This window comes from Lagopus muta, chromosome 24, assembly GCF_023343835.1.
Source record: "Lagopus muta isolate bLagMut1 chromosome 24, bLagMut1 primary, whole genome shotgun sequence".
Classification (NCBI taxonomy): domain Eukaryota; kingdom Metazoa; phylum Chordata; class Aves; order Galliformes; family Phasianidae; genus Lagopus; species Lagopus muta.
In genome coordinates, this window is record NC_064456.1 from 3,307,246 (window position 1) to 3,325,054 (window position 17,809).

Consider the following 17,809-nt stretch of genomic DNA (forward strand, 5'->3'; position numbering starts at 1 on the left):
GAGAGCAGCATATAGTTGCTGCTCTGCAGATCTGTCAGTGTTGAGCAGGAGATGGTGGATGTGCAGTCAGGACATGTTTTGGAGGAGAGAACAAAGTGATCCAGGCATCCTGCCTTTCAAATGTGTACTTGGAGTAAAGTGCTTTTGTAGGGTCTGCTTAAAAGCACTTCTGGTTGCAAAGGACCCAACTCCATTACCCACATGTGCACAGAGTAGCATCCCATGTGATGCACAGTTTGCTTCTGCGTGCCACTGAGACTGCATAGGAGTGGGCTCGGGTCCTAACGAGCTGTTTGTAACACCAGGAGCTGAAAGGGGTTTTCAGCTTTGGTTTTACAGATGCCAACACCCTGGCAAGGATGCATGCCAGGGAAAGCAGGAGGTGTTTGAAGGATTAAGCCCCGAGTAAGGATGCGTGAAGGAGTTCAGGGGGCCTCAATTAGACATTCTTCATCTTGCTCTTTGCTCCCTGCATGGAAGAAAGGCTGATTTATTTGAAATGGAATCCATGAAATGTACTAAAACTGGCTCTGGTGTTGATCAGGCTTAATGTAATAACCTCCCCTCCTTTTCACTGATTCTGCTGAGCAATCTGACGCACTTAGATTTTTCCTCCTGAATAGCTAATATTAGCCTCCAGATGCCTTTCTATTAAAAATAAACCTACCACCAAACTGCCTGAAACAGGAGCTAGGGAATGCTTTCCTGTCCTGTACAATCAACTCTTGGAAAGGGGAGATAACAGCAGGACAAGGGGAAATGGTTTGAAGTTGAGGGAGGGAAGATTGAGGTTGGATGTCAGGGGGAAATTCTTTGCTATGAGAGCAGTGAGGTGCTGGAACAGCTGCCCAGAGAGGCTGTGGATGCCCCGTGCATCCCTGGAGGTGTTCAAGGCCAGGTTGGATGGGAGCCTGGGCTGCTATGAAATGTGGAGGTTGGTGGCCCTGCATGTGGCAGGGGGTTGGAGCTTTGTGATCTTTGAGCTCCCTTCCAACCCTGGCCATTCTGTGATTTGGGTGGCAATGGGGAGAGAAGGGAGCCTGGAGGAGCAGGGATGGGGTTCTTGCACTCACCGTCAGCTCGAGGGCTTCGTTCAGCAGGCCGTTGCGTTTGCTGTGCAGGTAGGCATTGGAGCTGCCTGTCTTGGCCACGCGGATCCTTGCGAGCCGGGCTTTCTGCAGGAGGCACAAACAAGCTTCAGTTACACATTGGCACAGCTGTGCTGGCTGTATCTGTACAAAGGATGTCTCAGGATCTCTCTCTGTACTTGAAAAGTCCTGGGGGTGAGAAGCGGGGGCTCAAAGGATGAGGCTGTGGCTGAGAACAGCTGGTGCAGATCTGCCTGCCTGAGTACAAATAGCTGAAGTGCACGATCTGCCAGTGCAAGCGGCCTTTCCAGAGATAAGAGAAAGGTTAAGAGAGAGGTTCCTGCAGATATGTTTGTTCTTTCAAAAGTTATTAGTCATTTCTGTGGGGGGTAACATGCACAGCAACTTATTAAGATGCTTGTCTTGAGCTGAGTGATATTTGGTAACTTGCTCCACCTGAATAGCATGGATTGTTGGCTTAATGCTGGGAAATACTATCAAAAAATCTGCATTCCTTGTCCTGCAGCACAGAAAGGCACTTTATTTGTTCCTTTTGTCCTCTACACCAGCACTGTTAGTTCATTAACTTTGCTAGCTGTTAATACAGGACTTGGGACAAAAACATGCATCTCTTTGCAAACTGACAGAAGTCATTGTGCATCAACACTCTTCTCACTTTCATTTATCCCTGACCTCCAGAGGGACAAGTTAAATGATAAAACAGTCCAGAACAAAGCAAGAAAGAAAAGCTGATAAGGCCCTCTTCCCTTTTGATCCCTCAGGTTTTCAGCTTCCCAGTTAATCTTTTCAAATGCTGTCTCCTTCTCTGTCAAGTGCTGATTTGCCTTTTTCTTTTCTACTGTTAATTTATGACTCAAACACCATTAAAAGTAAATACATGAAATAGCTGTGGCTATTAAAAATAATTACATTGTGCTGTATTTTAAAATGCTGCATAATCTTTTAAATAACATGGAACTCGTGATTTTTTTCCCTTCTAATTAGAGGTGCTAATGGGTATGTGCTTTACAAAGAGTAAAGCCAAGAGGCAAATATCTGCCGTGGGTCCAGAGAGTGTAATAATTCCATGAGCTCTATTACTGTACGTGCATGAATGACTCTGGCTGAGTATTTGGAAGATCTGTTGAACCTGAGGAGCACCTGCTTCAGCAGGCAGCTTCTCAGGAGACAACGTGTGCAGGATGTGGGTTGGCAGCCTTAACTTGGAGGCACAGGTTACGACCAGCCTGAAAAACAGACATGCTTTTTGACACCCCAAAATGGGGATGGCCGAAATTGAATTTCTTTTCTGTATTTCACCTAGATTTCATTGGTCCCATCTTAATGTGAACTCTCCGGGTATGCGAGAGCGCAATGTCTGAAAGTTGCTCTGTACTGAAGATGCAACAAGAACGGGACATTGGTTCTCCTGTTTTTCTGAGGTCTTTGCTCTTTCTCTGGGACCTGGACAGAGGCTGACCTCTGCATGAAAACGTGCAGGGACTGCAGGCAGGCATTGCCTGAGCCTCGAGCTGAGCAGTTTGCGTTCCTTAAGTTGGCTCATTCCAGACTTAAACCTCTGTCTCCAGAAGAGCCTTCTGATTCAGCTGCCCAAGTACCAGATGGAGAGATGTGAGAAGTCTGTTTGTTTCCAGAAAGCTTCCTTTCCTTTTCCTTTCTGGGCTTGACAGAACATCAGCTCCTTTTGCTGCAGGAAGTACGAGTTCACAGCTTAGGCACCTCACACACAGTGGGAACGGTTTCATCGTCGCCTTCGGTTGCTATCATCATCAGTTCAGTCAATTGTTAAAGTGGATTCAGTCTTAGGCTCTTGTAATGAACATTATTCCCTTTGCCTCCAGGCTAGCAGGAGATCAAATATTAATAGCTGTGCTCCACATGGACTGGAGACGGTTCGTTTCTGAGGTCTGTTCTCTTTTCTTCTTTGAAATAGGGCCACTAGCTATCTTAATAATTAAACCCCATAGCTTTTGTAGTTTAGAACAGACGCTGTTATTTTAAAAAATGTCAGTGGGGCAGGGCAGAAATTAATCCTATTTTCCTCACACAGAAGGCTGTCTAGGAGAGTCGCATCACCTAACCGTGCCTGCATCGTGATTAAATTTGGTAGATATCTTGATTAAGTCAGCTAGAGAAGTTAATTAAAATTGGTGCCTAAAATTGGTTGGGCCCTCCAGACAGTTTCCCCAGTTGGACTAGAATCAGTACGAAAGCCATGCTTCAAACCTGTTTGTGTGTTACCTGGGAAGCATGCCGACCCAGCAGTGCAAGCTCTCTGTGATGTTCAGGTTCACCTTCACCTTGGTGCAAGGCGCAGGATTCTGACTGCAGCTGAGAGTAAAGGTGTGCCCTGACAAACAGGCGAGGAGCAAATGACAGAAGCTGAAGCCTTGCACTCACGCACCCCACGCAAGCTTTGCTGAGCAGTGTTTTATAGGGAACTCTTCACTTTTCTCTGTCCCACATTTAACCTAGAGCATTAGGCTGATAGACTTCTCTAAACGGTGCCAGTTTGTAACACCTGAGGGTGCAGTTTTGTTACCTCAGCACTTCTGCTCTGCAGGGCACAAGTGCTGGACTGTGGGTTTTCTGACAGTCTGCTGCAAGTGTCTTTGGTGGGGATGGCTGCTTTCTGCATCTCACCCACAGATGTGGCAGACTAAAGGTCGTCAGGGCCAGGCCTGAGCTCACTGTTACTGAATATAACCCTTGCACCAAGAGTCTAAAAATGGAAAAGAAAGCGGCACACTGTGTCTGCATGTGAAGTGGTAAGAGGAGTTGCTAGGAAACAGCAGGATCTCAAAATGCATATGACCTAATCTGGAAGATAATTTCTAGGATGAAAATAATAATACTAATGACAGCCACTTGCAGGTTCGAGTGATTAATTTGGTTGTCCTGGTGCACGTGCGTTCTTCAGAGCCGGATGGAAGGCAGGTCTCCATAACTTCTGTCTCTTTGCTGCTTTGTAAGGAAGGAGATTTGGGATAAGCAGCTGTGAAGCCCTGTGCATGTGAGGGAGGGGGCTGGCAGCATCCTGGGTACTGCACTTCCCAAAGGGACTAATGAAGGAGAGAAAGAATAGCGTGCCTTCATCTTCTGATACGTTGGAGCAGGAAAGAAGCAGGAGTTGCAGGCTAGGAGAAATGCTTACCAGATGGCAGGCCCAGGAAACAGCTAATTATTATTTATTAATGATTTTCATCTAGTACTTATGGAGACGACGTTCACTCTTGATTTATGTGGTATTATAAGCTATTAAGTTACAACCTATGACATAATTTCACATTTGCCAGACATCTTCAGCATTCCAGATCTTCAGTGCCTCTGAGCAAGGCAATGGAGTGCATGTATCAGGTCCTGCTCCCTCCCTGGGCTGCCCCTGCTGCTAGCATCATCCTTATCTCACCTTATCTGCTAAAGCCACGCTCAGCATTCCTGGCAGAAGGTGCCACTGTGCTGGGCAGCTGACAGTGCTTTGTGGTTTTCCTCCTAAGCTATTAGTGGTCTGAGTCTGAGTAGTAGTGCCATTGGTGACAGCTGCAGTCCAGTGGTGCAATGTGTGCCCGCTGCTGGGCTCAGAGGGCTGAAATGAAGCTGTTCTCCAAAGTAATCAACAGAATCCTTTTGTGTTTTTTTTATTTCTGAGGTCTAATATCACAGCAACGCAGTAAATGCTTCATTTTCTGGTATTTGTCTGCGTGTGTGGCTACCTTGGGTTTGCACTTCTCGATGGAAAGCACATAGTGATTTTTGGGATACGGAATGGTTGAAATGGAGTTCTAGCAGACCTAACAGTGGGGCTCAGCGTATGGAATAGCAGGAGGTATTTTCTTGTAGTGATGTTCTCACCTTCCTGAAATGAGCCAAAGGTACCCCAGAAAAGATCAAGTTTTAGCTCAAAATTTGAAAGGAATCCAGCAATGACATCAGTTTGTATCTCTGAACAGGAACTCAGTACGTGGATGTAACTTAGGAATGGAATGGATTACACCTTCATCTGATGGAGAATAGTTTAGCCCCTCAGGCTGCTGTAGTAGTTTTCCTTTGCCACGTGGAAAGCAAAGTTATTCTATTAAAAAATAATTATATATATTTAAATATTGTTATTAAAGCTGTCAGGAAGTTAAATGAATCTACTGCCTGTAGAGTGCTTTCTTCAGTACAGCCAAGTGATGCTCATCCATCCTACTTAGGGCTCTGGGAAGCTGCTATGCCAACTTCAGCAGAGCTTGGAAGCAGGCTGGGCTGCCAGATTAGGACTCAGGTCATTACATGCATTTGAAGTGTGTGTGAATAACAGCTGCTTAAGAAGCAAATGGCCCATATAATAAGTACCAGTGGTTACTCTCCTAACCCTCGTTCCGTCTGGCTGTTGCAATAGGCAGGCAGTGGAGTTACTGCAGAGTTAAAGTGTTGATTTCTGCAGGTAATCCTTCTGTCACTTCAACTTTTTTTTTAATTTAATAAAGGAATTCTATGCATTTGGACTTTGCTCCTCCAAATCTTTGCATTAAAACATTCTGCCACGTGCTCTGGGGGTTTGTGTAGGGCTACGTCTGAAAACTAGACTGTGTAAAACTCCTTATATTCCATACAATTAGGGAGAACCTCTTACAATCAGACCTTGATCTTATTTTGGACCTCTTCATTACTAACCAGAGATGAAATGTTCCCCTCCCCAACTCTTTGGTTCTCCTTTTAATCATAACTTACCCTGGGTACCATTAAAGCAACAGAACATCATGTCAGGAGTTGTTGCTTAATCTTCTCCAGTGCTGAAGGTGATGTTCAACCTATTTACAGAACGATGCACAGAATATGGAGCTTAATGGATCCCAACTTCTGGTTGAGATCTCAACGACTGCTCTTAGGTACTCTGGCTGATGAAATGGAACTTTGGAAAGAGCCAAATAATGCAAAACTTGATTTGGGACACACACCTTGGTTGGGAAGTCCCTGCAGCACTGAGGCTTGTCCCTTCCTGCTGCCAACTTCCTTTTGTACGTTTTCATGACGAACTTAAGCTCTGGATGAGTGTGAGTGAAGCTTTCACTCCTACAGGGCATCTATTTTAGAACCTCATTCATTTATTTCGAAAATGTCTTCTGATTTCCAGCCTGCACGTATTTACCACCAGGTTTAATTAGTTGCCATTATATTGACGTGTTCTTTCAGCGTAGCCCCATTCCTTTTCCCGTCTCTGCTCTTTATTCACAAACCCATCCCGTGGTCACATCTGGTAAATGAAGGCTTATAGAAGAATGTGTGTCACAGCTCACGTCTTTACACTGACAGCCACAAAACATTGGCTACATGCCTTGATTTGGCAAACATCAAGGGAAAAACCTGCTTCTCGTGCTATATCGGGTGCTGGAGCGCTCTCTGGTTTGTCAGCAGAAAGCTCTGCAGTTGTCATGGTTACTCACTGCTCTGGCCCTTGTTTGTGCATTCCAGCATTGTTGCACGTTCCTATCAGAATGGCTCCTAATTGTCCTGACTCAGTTACCGACCAACGGATGTTGGATGTTTCCTACGTGGACAGAAATGCGCTGGCTGTGGATGCTGGAGCTCCCGGACAATGCGTAGAATTACTCTTTATTATTGTATTTGTTCAGAGTTAATGCTGAGTTCGGTCTAAATGGCTGCACTTACATGAGGAACAGGTGGCTCAAATTACTGGCAGGCAGTGGGCTGCATAGTAAATAGAAGAGTTCTGCTCTACTGCGACAAAGAGAGACGAGAGAAACTATTTCCAAAGGAGCAATTTGTGTGGTGACTCGAGCTCCTCTTTCTTCCTGCACAATGCTTGCAGGCAGGCCCTGACTTCCCCATAAAGTGTTCTGAAAACTGCCGGCAGCTCCTGGTGCTCTGCTTGCTGCTGGGGATGGCTGGGAGAACTGCTGTGCAGCAGCCCCAATCTGTGAATGTAAAATCCTGGTTGTGGGTAGCATTGCCATGAGATGGTTTTGTTTTATAAGCCTGTATGTGCACGTGAACGAATGGCGAGAAGCCACTGAGCCAGGAAGAAAAGTGGATTAATCCCGGTTTTATGCTTAAGGAAGCCTGAGTCACAATGAGGGAGGGTGATGCTGCAGCATCTGTGTTTGTCAAAACAGTGAGATGGGCTGTGATGGGGAGACACAGAGGGTGGCAGGCTCTTCTTGGTGCCCAGAAAGGATCTGCCTTGTGCTGGTTGAGAGCTTGATCTGATGCTGAAGATACCTTCTGCTACTGGTTGATTGGATTTCCATGACCTCCAAGCAACAAAGATGTGTTCTGAGTCAGACTTTGCAGACCGCAGCTGCTGGGTGGAGTGGGAGGAGTGGAATACTGAGATTTGGGACTTTTCAAGTTGGCCTGTGAAAGACATCTGGGAGAGTCTGCAGAGGAGTGCTGCAGAGGACCTGAGCAACGTGCTGGCAGGCTGCAGGGCTTTCCTGTCCATCTGACAGACCAGGGCGCATAGAGACCTCTGCTGCCATCTCAGCACCTTGTGGTCTTGAGGAAAAATGTTGCTCTTCATCTGCTAATTGCTGGCATGCCACAAATGAGCAATGGTAATGAGCTTTACTTCCATTGCTACCCACTTTATTGCCTGTGGATACATCCATGTCCCTTAATCTAGGCATAACCACGCATTGCAGTTGGCACAGGGGTGTTGTTATGTGCGTAGATGGGACTGCATGGATGCTGAACAGCCCTCAGTACACTTGATTCTGCATTACTTAAGTGCAACAGGAAAATAAGTAATTCACAGAGGTTATAGCGAAGATTCTGATCTCCAGAACCCACATCCAAAGCTTGATGACATTTTTGGCTGAACGCTTTTGCATGCTGGTCTCCTTGACAAGGCAATTTCAGATTGCATTTATTCAGACATCTGGGATGAAGCAGGCAACCTCAGCCATTACAAATCCTACCGACTGTGCTACATAATGAACCATCTGGCCAGAGCTGCTGCACAGCCCAGCTCCAACAGGTGGGAGTGGGTACCTCCTGCGAGGAGCAGCCCCAGGATGGATGCATCAGGTTCCTGAGCATCGTGGCTGTTACCTGTTTATGGCTGAGATGTGATGTGAAAGGGCCTCAAGGCTTGAAACAAGTGCAGAGAAGCTTCTGGATATCCATGGGTATGATTTAAGCTGGGCGTTGGGCCACTATTGACAACAGGCTTGGTATTTAGATAAATGGGCTTGCTTTGCAGGCTAAACCTATAAGCTCTAGCTTGCTGATTTCAATCGCTGCTTTCAGAGGATGGGGTAGTTACTGCTAGTTGTTTTATGTAATTTGGCACCCAGGGATTTCAAACTGGCTGAACTGGTGGAAAATTCCTCTTTCATAACACCCAGGAAAGCAAGTGGTGAGGAAGGGCTCCTGGTTGCTTTGTTCCTCCCCCTGAGCTGTAATGGGGGATGCAGCAAACGCTGACCCACCCCAGGAGAACTGAAATCTCTCTTTAAAAATCAAAACAAAAACAGAACAGGAAGTCTTTTCTCCCTGTCAGTAACTGTTAACTATCAGCAACAACGAAAGCATATTCCATGAAGGTTCGTTGTGGTTGGGGAGAAAAAAAACCAACAACAACCCAAACCCATGTTTTTTAAATGTCAGCCAGCTCCAGATTTAACCTTATTGTTTCTCTCCCTCCTGAAGTTCCCAACCCCATCCCCTGCTGGGACTGAGTCATGCTCTGTCGCTGAGCTCCCAGCTCTGCTCAGTGTTTCTGGCCGTTCTGTTCCACGCTCTGAATGAAGCTCGCTAACCCACCTCCAAAATTTAGGGTGTCAGCTGAGAAACAGAACGTTTCAAAGCCGACTCCCATGCTCTGTAGAAAATCAATTATTATAATGGCCCTATTACTGACGGCTGTGTGGGCTGTCTTTCTCATGGGTGAGATGATGACACAAATCTGGGACTGAGCATTCTCTTCGTCACCGCTTTCCCTCTTGGCAGTGCTGTGGCTGCTTCCTGTGCCTCTGGGAGCGACGGCAGCTCTGGAACAGGCTGTTTCCAACGTGCCTCAATCAGCTATCTGCGTCCTTACTCTCCCTTCCTCGTGGCTGAAGCCCCTCTCAGCATCTCCATAGTTACTTCTGCATCCGCCTGCAGTCGCGGCTGCGTGTGCGCAACCATCTCACGAGGAGCTCTGTGCTCTGGAGTAACCTTCCTCCATCTATTTCCTCTTGTCAACTCCCATCTGAGAAGATATGGCTTTTTCCCTTGCCCCACGTCCCTTTCTTTGCTGCTATTGGCTGTGTGATGGAACTCTTTAATTCACCCACCAGGCAGTGTGTCCTCTCCTCTGCCTCGCCTCATTTGTACGTCAGCTTCTTGACAGCCAAAGTTGCAGCTTTCAGTCCCATGCTGTAGTTGGATGTGAGAGCTGCTCTGCAGTACACTTTTGCCCAGGTAGCCCTTTTCTTGCCTAAATTGGGGGCTTCAGTTCTTCTCTGGAAACGTATTGCTTATGGGATGAAATTAGAAGGCTTTCTCAAGGCTTCTGCCTGTTCTCATGGGATCAGAGGGCGCCAGGTAATAAACAAAACGAATCTGATGGACTGAAAATTAGAGTCCTCAAGAGCATTTTGACTGCAGATCTGAAACCAAGCGCTGTAATTCTCATGTTTTGTATTCCTAGAAGAAGGTGGCTTCAGTTTCAGCCCCATGGAATGCCCTGCAATAGCCAGGCTGATCCCTCTGTGATCATCGGCCATTCCAGTGTCTGGGCTCGGTTTGTGAATCTCTTAAAGAATAAACACACCTCAGAAAGGGTTTTCCACAGTGCTTTAGCCTTTACGTTGCTTCCTCTCCTTCCGCACAAATGTGAGGAGCATACTTTGTTGTGCAAGAGGCCCCTGCTGGAGCTCTTGTGGTGGCGTGGTTTGATTTTGGTCTTACCCCAAGGCAGGTGGAGTCTGCTCAAGGCAGATGACCCTTATTGGACTTCTGACAGTTTCAGAGTCCAGAACATTGCAGCAAACCTTAGGAGAGCCCTGTGCCCTTCTGGGATGTTGCTGCACCCAGCTCTCTGGCCATGTTTATTCTTTTTACAGCTATATTTTTGGCAATCTTTCAGCCATGCACTTCTTTACTATCCTGCTCGAGTGGGAGTAACATTGTCATCTGGGGTTGTTAATTGCACAGTCTCTAACTTGTTAGCAATAGGCTGTTTGGGTTTTCTTATTGCTGGTAAAGAGCAGCATGCCCTGCAGCTGCTCCTGGCTGCTCTGCCTTTTCTCTCTGTGGTAGAAAGGCACGAGCAGCCATCCTCAGACCAGCACCAGACAAACTGCAAGCTGAGTGCAGCAAGGGAGGCACCAGCACTACCTGAATTACAAAGTCATTCAATTGTCAAGTCTGTTAAGTGTCAAATTCTCCTTTAAAACCAGAGGCTGTGACATTCGGTGAAGAACGGCATCACTTCAATGTCAGGAAGGTCTATTCTTAGCACGGCAGTGAAAAAGGGGAAAAAAAAAGTCTTTGGGGGAAGAAAAAACCAACACGATTTTACAGAAGTGAACCTTGTCAGACATGATCAATTTGTCTCCCATTCAGAGTGACCTGGTCCTTGCTGCCTTCCAGAGAACAAACCTTGATGACACAGCACAATAAATTAAGATTGCCAGATCTCCCCGTAATTAATTTTCTTGCAGTGCAGGTTTGGCAAGGAATAATTTACCTCCGAGCTGACTAAATCACTGCTGGTGGTGGCTTTGTTTTGCTCTCTGCTCTTCCCCCTTTCTTTTCAAGGAACCTTTCTCCTTGGCCGCTATAACAGCCACCCCCGTCCCCTTACTCACACCTCAGCCTTCAGCTCTCAGCATCCTCCTCCAACTGGATGCTCTTGTAATACTTTTGCCTCAATTATTTCTCACTGGACAGCTTCATCTGAGTTCATGCCAGCAGCAGAATGATCCATAGCATGGGCAGCCTTCAGACTCGCTTGCCACAGCTATGATTCTTGGAGTCAGTGCTTTGGAAGAAGTTCAGTTTATAATAATAACATAATCCTCAATTAAAGGAGAAAAAGAATTTATTTAGCACGCTGGGAACTTAGGAAAGATGTCTGTGCTACTTCTTCAAAGCTGTGTGTCCTCAACTCTGCTTATAACGAGCTGGAGGATGTATTCAAGGACTGAGAAAGCGCAGTGAGCTGTATCCAGCCGTCCTGAAAAAGCCACGTAAATGTCTTTGTGACTTTAATTAGATGGGGACAGAGTTCTAACTATTACTAAACTTCTATTCCCAAAGAAGAAATTTAATCACTGCAGGTTGATGCTGGAACAAGGCTGTTACCAAAGCAGATTCTGCTCTCGCCTGTGTACGTCCTGACCATCCCCAGAGAGACGGCCGGCCGCCTGCTGCTGGCTTGTTGGTTCTCTTTAGTATTCATGCAGTGAAATTCATGTGAAAATTAGTCACACTTCTGACTTGAGAAAACTTTCTCAGCCCAGAAATTAATCTGATATCAGGGGAATTAGAAATTCAGATGGGAGGAATTATACACTGCTTGTCAATATAGCAGACCTTATAAAAGCAGCAATCCATCATATCTGCATCAGCCTTGGTCTTATGCTTCCTTGCCATCACTTGGAACGTGGTCCAAGGAATAAAGGAAAAAGTGAACCGGGGCACAACCGAGCACTGATCTGGAGCTGTTTTTGGAGCTGTTTTGCAATGTTACCTGTGGTTGTGTGCATGCTGTGTGCCCAGCACAGCTGCTTACCTTCTGCGCCCGGCGCTTGTCAGCACGCTGGTTCTGGTGGTAGATGCGACTGAAATTGGAGACGATGACAGGAACGGGCAGAGCGATGACCAGCACCCCGCTCAGCGAGCAGATGGAGCCGAAGATCTTCCCAGCAATGGTCTTGGGCACCATGTCGCCGTAGCTGGGGAGAAACACACACAGGGGAGGTTCCCCCTTCAGACCCATGCAATGGCTCCCAAAGCCTTTTTAGGTACTGTGAGCATCCAGACAGCAAAGCTTAGGCAAGCAACAGATCACAGAATCACAGAATCACCCGGGTTGGAAGGGACCTCAAGGATCATGTAGTTCCAACCCCCCTGCCTGGCAGGGCCACCAAACATACACATTTAGATCAGGTTGCCCAGGACCCCGTCCAACCTGGCCTTAAACACGTCCAAGGACGGGGCATCCACAACCTCCCTGGGCAGCCCGTTCCAGGGCCTAACCACTCTCCTTGTAAAGAACTTCCCCCTAACATCCAACCTAAATCTTCCCTCCTTCAACTTGGATCCATTTCCCCTAGTACTGCTATTATCAGCCCTTTTGAAGAGTTTACTCCCCTCCTGGGTGTAGGTTCCCTTCAGGTATTGATAGGCTGCAATGAGGTCACCCCGCAGCCTTCTATTCTCCAGGCTGAACAAGCCCATACTTTGTCAACCCAGCAGTGGCCTTGCAAGGTGCTCTGATGATAACTTGAGCTAAACCAATGGAGGGTGCTGCCTGCAGAATGGATGTGAGCTGCTGAGCACAACAACTCGCAGCCCTGCGCTGTTAGCACCCACCTCCCTGTGTAAATGAGCCCTAACAACCCTGTGTGTCTGCCTGGGACCAGGTTCATATATTTTCATTCCCTGTATCAAGCTGCCAATGAGGACTGATTTACACTTCTGTTTCTGGACACCCCAGTTCCCTTAGAAGGGAAGGTTCATTCAAAGCCTGAATTCAGGAATAGATGAATCCTCAGGCATAAATCCAAGTGAAAAACGTTCAAACTTCTGTGCAGTCTGACCCAGCAATCTTTTCATTGACTGCTGTAACTTGTATGTTAAATACTACCAGCAGAATCAGAGGTGAAAGAGCCCTTTTTGTGCAGATAGAAGATTGTGCTGATTTGGTTCTTTAGGTTGCACATAACAAATCACTGCCCTGTCAAGTGTGTGTTTTGTTTTGTTTTTTCTCCAATTTGTGGCTTTTATTTTGCAAATTACAAAAGTTTTCTGCAGGAGTTTGATACTTAAGCTTTGATATCAGCTCTAAGAAATCCAATGTGCTGTGTACTGTGGCCAGTCACTAGGGCAATGGGAACGAGCATGGCTGTTGTCCCTCCATAGAACACATGGTGCTGAGTCTGCTCTGAGCCTCAGGTATGTGCCTGGCTGCCCTGACTCACTGGGTGCTGTGTGACAGCGAAGGTAATTGGGGTTTTGAAGTCTGATTTACAGTTTGGCCTGACAGAATCCCTGTGTGGCATCCCAGGTGATGGAGCCTCTTAGTTGTGACCAACTGCACCTCACAGCCCAGCTCCTGATAGCCAGGTGGGCACTAGAGGTTGGCAGTGCAGATGTTGCTGCCCTGAGCTCAGCCTGTGCAATGGAAACCTCCATTGGAGGCTCGTTCTCCTCTGCAATTAGCCCTCTACGAGGGACTTCAAAGCTCTCTTCTGCAAATGGCTGATGGGCAAATGGAAACCCATTCAGAAAGTGGAGGTGCGATCTGATCGTGTAGCAAACAGCTCCCTTGGAGCCTGATGCCCCCAGAGTACAGCAGGAGCACGATTCTCACAGATGCTGACTGAATTCACTGGCCTTGAAGCCTTCAGTGAGCCATTTAGTGGGTGTTTTATTTTAAGAAAAAAGAAAAAATAGGTTTGGCACCAAAATGGCCACCTGCAAACCACTGGAGTGCATGGATTCCCTCTGTGGCTCAGGAGGTCAGGCTGTGCCGTTGCCCCACTGCAAGCACTGCTGAAGTTCTGTAGCAAACAGGAAAACGGTGCTAGAAGTAAAGGCTGGAACCTTCGAGTGGCAACGAGAGGCTTCTCTCTGCTATCAGATGGCATTTGGGATTTCTTTGGGATATTTTGGAGTTAGATGGAGCAAATATTGAAAAGCAAAGTGATTTATAGCAGGGGCTTTATTTTTCAGACATTGCTTGTGAAAGCTTAATTGTTCCAAGCAGAATCCTTCTGCATTCACCTGCACTCACTGCACTAAAACCCCTCGCGATACCACAAATCAATAACGTGCTATTTATGTCTGTTAACTTTCTAGCTGCTGCTGCTTTATGCCAAGATAGTTTTGAAGCTCTTGCCAAGTGACAAGGTCTTCTACCTCATTTAACACTGTTCTAAAAAAATCTTTCTCCATTTTTCCTGCTGCCCCTTAACACAATAGGGCTGAAAATTAATCATATGCCTCAAACATGATCTTGGTGACCTGGAGTACTGAGAGAAAGCCTTTCAGTGCATTTGTACAAAGTATAATGATCAGCGTTTGGCTCACAGTCTCGTTGAGTTTTCTCCTTACACCCAAGGCTGAGTTTCCTCATTACTTGTGACTTCAGAGCAGATGCTTTAAACACCCTCAGGGAAGATCTGGGATTACAGAGAAGGATTTTTCTGGGAGGCTGCAGAAGTTTGCTTGCAAAACCATTATGAGAGATACGGCGATGAGCAATCTGGCACTGGCTGGAGCAGGTGGCACAGGCGTGAGAGTGAGAATTTCTCCTCCCAGTGCCAACTCCTCTGCATCTGCTGCAGAATTACCTGCGGAGGGATCACTGTTGGCTGGGGCTCTGGGCTGTATGGGGGCACATTGCAGCAGCGTTCTCTGGCTTTGCTGGGCTACTGACCTACAAGGGAAGTGTCAGCGGCAGTGGGACACGTCCCAGCTCTGTGATCAGAGCGCAGTGCTGCTGTGCTTTGGTGACTTGGGCCCATTTTTAGATGACCTGTTCTTAAAAAGAAAAATTCATTCAGACCTTCAAGGTTTCTGGGTTAGCTCCAGGTGTGCATTCCTTTCAGCACTGTTGCCATGCTGGGCTTGGAGTTCCTGCATTACTCTGACATCTGCAGGGCCATTTTTTTTTTTCTTTGTATATTCTCCATATCTTGCTATAAGGGAAGAGGAACAAGGTGGAATACAAAGCTGTGGCAGTGTGCAGACCTGAACTGCATTTGATGAGTGCTGCCAGGGGTGGCTCAGGGCTGGCAGCGACTGCACTGCATCTCATCCTGTTGAGGAAGGTGTTTGTGTGAACATCAGTGGCCTGCCTTTAACTGGGGCTGGGCTGGGGCTTGGATGGAATCAGTAACTGCTCATATTGCTATAGATGTGGCTTCTGCAGTGTTAATTACTGAGTGACAATTTGGTTTTGTCCTGAATAGTATACAGTATTAATAGCACATCTTTATAACACAGAATCACAGAATTGTAGGGGTTGGAAGGGACCTCCGGAGATCATTGAGTCCAACCCCCCTGCCAAAGCAGGTTCCCTACACCAGAGACAGTGCCAAATAATCTCAAGTATTGGATTTCTGTTAGCACTAATTGAGCATTTTTAAACCCAAACTTTACTTTTAATGGAATGAAAGAACCCAACTTTCCCATTCTTTTGTTTAATACGTGGCAACTCATCACCTAAGAAAATTCTACAGAAAGTGTGTTTTAAGTAATTCATCAGTAAGCTCATTAGAGCAGTAAGATGGTAGAAGAGCGAGGAAATGATTAACATTCAGGGGGTCTAACAGGATGCTCGAGCCTTTAATGCAAACAACAGAGGCCACAAATTCAACAGATTTCCCTGCGACCTTTCGTAAATCACATCAGCTTTTTGGACCTCAGTTCCCCGTTGCTGAAATGGCATTTGGTTGCCTGCTCTGCCCTCCAGGTTGGGTGAGGTTGTAAATGCCCCAAGCCCTGAGGGCAGCCAGCAGAACCCCAAGTGCTGCTGCGTTACCAGTGTTAATAATGCAAGGCATTGCAGAGAAAGCTGGAGGCAACAGCTTGCACATGGCTGTGGGCACATCTAGAGATAAAGGCTGAGAATTGGCTGGGTTCGAAGTGGAACATGCCTAGAGGTAAACATATTTTCTGTTTATTTTGCCAGAAATGCAGTTGGATGGCAGCAGATTGGCGAGCTTGCAGCTGCTGAATTGGTCGTTCTGCTCACTGCCTGTGCTGCGCTGCACCTGCGGCTGTGTGCTGCTGCTCACAGAGGTGTGCGACCCGCAGGTGCTCTGCAACTTCAGCATGGTTACCCCATGTTTAACATGGCAGGGCTGCTCCCCTTCTTGGTGCTCCTTCACAGCAGCTTTTCCTTCCCAGGCAGCTCTGTGAGCACCGAGGCTCACACCCACAGTCCGCGTGGTGTAAAATTCAAGCCTCCCAGCAAACAAACAAGAAGCAACGCGTTAGGAAGGCACTTCTAAGTGCTCAGTCTGTAGGCTGGAAAAGGCTGTGAGTACAGAGCATCAATATTTTATTTGTTTGTTTTGGGACGTCTTTGTTCTTGGAGTATAAAAGGGGTTATATGGCATGCACTCTAATTAGCAGCTATTAGCCCTGGCAGCATAATGCGCTGCTGTTTTTCTCTCTGTCAATGAAGAAAATGTTTTCAGATAGAGGTCACTGCTTCTGAGCTCTGGTTTTAGCAGCAGAGGTGTCTGGACGCCGCTTAGCTCCTCCAGCTGGAGACAGCAATAAATAAGGTGCTGAACAGCTCATCAAATGACTCACTCTAAAAATAGACTCTCAGCAGCATTTCTGGTGATCTCTTCTCTCTGTGTGATGCTCACAGCCCTACAAATAGGGATTTGTAGTAAGAAACAGCACTGTGGGGACAGTGAAGGAGCTTTGCAGAGGATGCTCGTTTCCAGCAGCCCCTCTATTATGCCAGCTTTCCAGGCAGTGTGGATGTCAGGCACGTGCCTGGGGAGGGCCTTAATGTTCATAAAATATTATTATTGTACAGTTATTGTTTCTGCTGGTTCCTGTGATGTAGAGGAGATAAGAGTGCAATTGCTGTTTGGTAAGCCTGTATCCCAACACCTCTCTTGGCAAAGCTGCTTCACATCATTTTGCCTCGTACCACCATTAACAGCTCTCTGAGAGTTTCTTTCTCTCCAACCTTTTGCTCAGTGCTCTAAGGTCAAAAAGGCTGTTTCCCTCAAGCTCTTACCTTCTGCTTTTAGGACAATAAGGACAGAATAACAATGCAATGTTTTGCATTGTGGAAATGATTTGGAACGTCTTTTACATGAGAGAATAAAGTATGGAATTAGCATGTAGCTTCCCAGGTACTGCAAGTAAATCATTCTGCCCTTCTTTGATTTGCACAAACGGGAAAAATGTCTAAAATTCAGCCAGAAAGCCTCAGTTGCATTGTGAGGCTGTGTGTCGTATTTGACAGCTCAGAGGAGCCGATGTCCCTCTGTTTAATAGGTACAAGTCCAAGGTAATTATGCTAATGTTTCTTTGAACCTCCAGTGAAATAATGATCGTGTCACTTCCAATGATGCAATGAAAACAAAGGCAAGTATTATTCATTCCTTCCTTGTTTTTGCCCATGAGAAATGAATAGGGGTTTAACAGCTACAACGCAGGGCTGGTGCCAGTCAGATCTTCCCTTCAGGGTTTCATTCCCTCTTCCTCTGCCCCGTTCTTGGTTTCATGTGCCCTGCTGGATGTAGCCCACCAAAACCAGAGCTCACTTGTGCCACGTTCCTCCCCAGCAGTGTTTATCCTGTCACCTATTCCAGATCTCTAAAGGTGCTATTGCCATTTTCAGCGTATCCCTTCAGAGCTGTCTCAGACAAGTGCTGTGTAATTAGTTAATATTGGCACGATATTTTCAAAGCATGAAGTTGTTTGGAAATTGTTTGGTGGACGCAGACCATGGGGTGTCAGTGAGGACAGCGTGGTGCATCTCATGTCAGCTTTTCCAGCCTCCG

At 46.6% G+C, this 17,809-nt stretch overlaps 1 protein-coding gene across 4 annotated transcripts in view; it reads right to left on the reverse strand.

Annotated features, from left to right (window-relative positions):
* KCND3 (potassium voltage-gated channel subfamily D member 3) overlaps positions 1 to 17,809 on the reverse strand; it is a 96,786-nt gene that overhangs the window by 14,473 nt on the left and 64,504 nt on the right. For all 4 annotated transcript variants that reach the window (XM_048925752.1, XM_048925754.1, XM_048925751.1 and 1 more), the window contains exons 3-4: positions 11,839 to 12,001; positions 1,074 to 1,175 (exon numbers count right to left, since the gene is read on the reverse strand). In XM_048925752.1, coding sequence (XP_048781709.1) covers positions 1,074 to 1,175; positions 11,839 to 12,001 — 265 coding nt within the window. The remainder of the gene's footprint in view (positions 1 to 1,073; positions 1,176 to 11,838; positions 12,002 to 17,809) is intronic.